At 38.9% G+C, this 1,874-nt stretch overlaps 1 protein-coding gene across 1 annotated transcript; it reads left to right on the top strand.

Moving 5' to 3' along the window:
- The first annotated feature begins 497 nt into the window (after positions 1 to 497).
- LOC150037393 (uncharacterized) lies at positions 498 to 854 on the top strand. Its single transcript, XM_090311985.1, has one exon. It carries the CDS (start codon positions 498 to 500, stop codon positions 852 to 854), a length of 357 nt encoding a protein of 118 aa, XP_090168111.1.
- Positions 855 to 1,874: the final 1,020 nt, after the last annotated feature.

Raw genomic sequence — 1,874 nt, forward strand, 5'->3', positions numbered from 1 at the left:
TTTATATATTGCATGAGATGTGATGTTAAAACTATAGGTTATGAATATATTATTTATTTGTAATTATATCAATTATGGGATAATTGGTTTCGATTTTTTCTCCTAATAACCAACTTAGTGGGAAGTTGTGATCAGTTATGGTAACTGATGGATAAAATGAAAATCTTTTTCATTTTTTCGATGAACATTTTATAATAGGACGCACAAAAGAAAATAGATATATGATAGCTTGATAGCATAAATGGCCGTGCATAGAGTTTGCTATATGATAGACACTCATTAATAAACGTTCGAGTACCCAATCTCCTATGTGTTAGGATGAGGTAGGAGAGAGGAAATTGCTAGTACCTGAGCTATTGCAGACCACAAATGAGGCAATACAGAAGATCAGGGCTCGTATGCAAACAACACAAAGTTGATAGAAGACCTATGTCGATGTGAGACGTAAGGACCTGGAATTTGAGACTGGTGATAAAGTGTTCTTAAAGGTGGCACCTATGAAAGGTATTCTGAGGTTTGGAACGAAAGGGAAATTGAGTCCGAGATTCATTGGACCATTCGAGATCTTGGAGCGAATTGGCCTCATAGCTTATCGTTTGGCATTACCTCCCGCACTGTCTTCAGTTCATAATGTCTTCCATGTTTCAATGCTGAGAAAGTATGTGACAGACGCGTCCCATGTAGTTAACTTTGAGCCCTTGCAGTTGAATGATAACTTGAGCTATGAGGAGAAACTTGTAGAGATTCTCGCCCGAGAGGTAAAGACATTACGCCACAGGGAGATAACATTTGTGAAAGTCTTGTGGCAGATCACCAATTCAAGGAAGCCACTTTGGAGCAAGAGGATGAGATGAAGGCCTAGTACCTGGAGCTGTTCCAAAACTAACTTTCGAGGACAAAAGTTATGTAAGTAGGGAAGAATGTAACACTCCAAATTTTGTTAGTAATGTAATTTTAGTAATTCCCCTAATTGAGGGCGTTTTTGGAATTTTGGACATTTTAGTGTCACTGTTGGAATTTATTTAATTAAAGTTGGAAATTTATGTTTGAAATTAATATCAGGAATTAATTTGATTTTTAAGGGGGTTAATTAAATTCTTTTTGAATTGGAAGTGTTGGGGAGAAGGATTTAGTAACATAGAATAAAATAAAATTTTATTTTATTTTATTTTACTTTACTTTATTATATTTTATTAATAATATATTTTATTTATCCCTCCCTCAACCCCTTTCCCTCACGCATACACCCTCTAGTTTTCTTTTCTTTAGCGCTGCCCGAGACCCCTCCCTAACCCTAGCTTCGCCGCCCACCCGCCATTCGCTGTCACCAGAATCGGCTTCAACCAAATTGTCGTGAGTCACCAAGCCTCGCACCTTTGGTCAACTGAAATTCCTCGTCGTTGATGTCTTAAACGCCTCATCTCGCTGCGAAGCTTAGCTCTGTTTGTCCATTAGCACAAGTGTCGCCGCCATTTTTCGTGTCGAGCACGGGTTCAAAGACTAGTCACTCCCACTCATGAAGTTGTACACCGCGTCACCCCTTCAATGTCGGACAGGAAGCTACACGTAGTCGTTGATGCTTTTCCGTACCCGATGTTGTAGATCTAAAATTCGTGCCTCTATTCGATGAGTCGCTACCACGTGATCTCTCTGAAATTTGGAGTAAGGTTAAATTTTTGGGTAAGATCGGCTGAGTTTGGAAGGTTCTTGTTTGTCCATTAAATTTTGGATTTCCTTTTTTCTGGGACCTATTATATCTGGAATTTAGTGCCAAGATTGGAGTAGTTTGAAGTGCACAATATGCTGTTCAGCGAGTTCGAGTTCGTTTCCGACAAGAAATTTGGTAACATTTGTGGTTCTTGAGGTTGATCATC

Source organism: Benincasa hispida, chromosome 3 (assembly GCF_027475165.1).
Source record: "Benincasa hispida cultivar pf3 chromosome 3, pf3_genome.v1.1, whole genome shotgun sequence".
Taxonomy (NCBI): Eukaryota; Viridiplantae; Streptophyta; class Magnoliopsida; order Cucurbitales; family Cucurbitaceae; genus Benincasa; species Benincasa hispida.

Coding starts and splice junctions, on each gene's coding strand:
- LOC150037393 (XM_090311985.1), top strand. CDS start 498: ATGAAAGGTATTCTGAGGTTTGGAACGAAAGGGAAATTGAGTCCGAGA.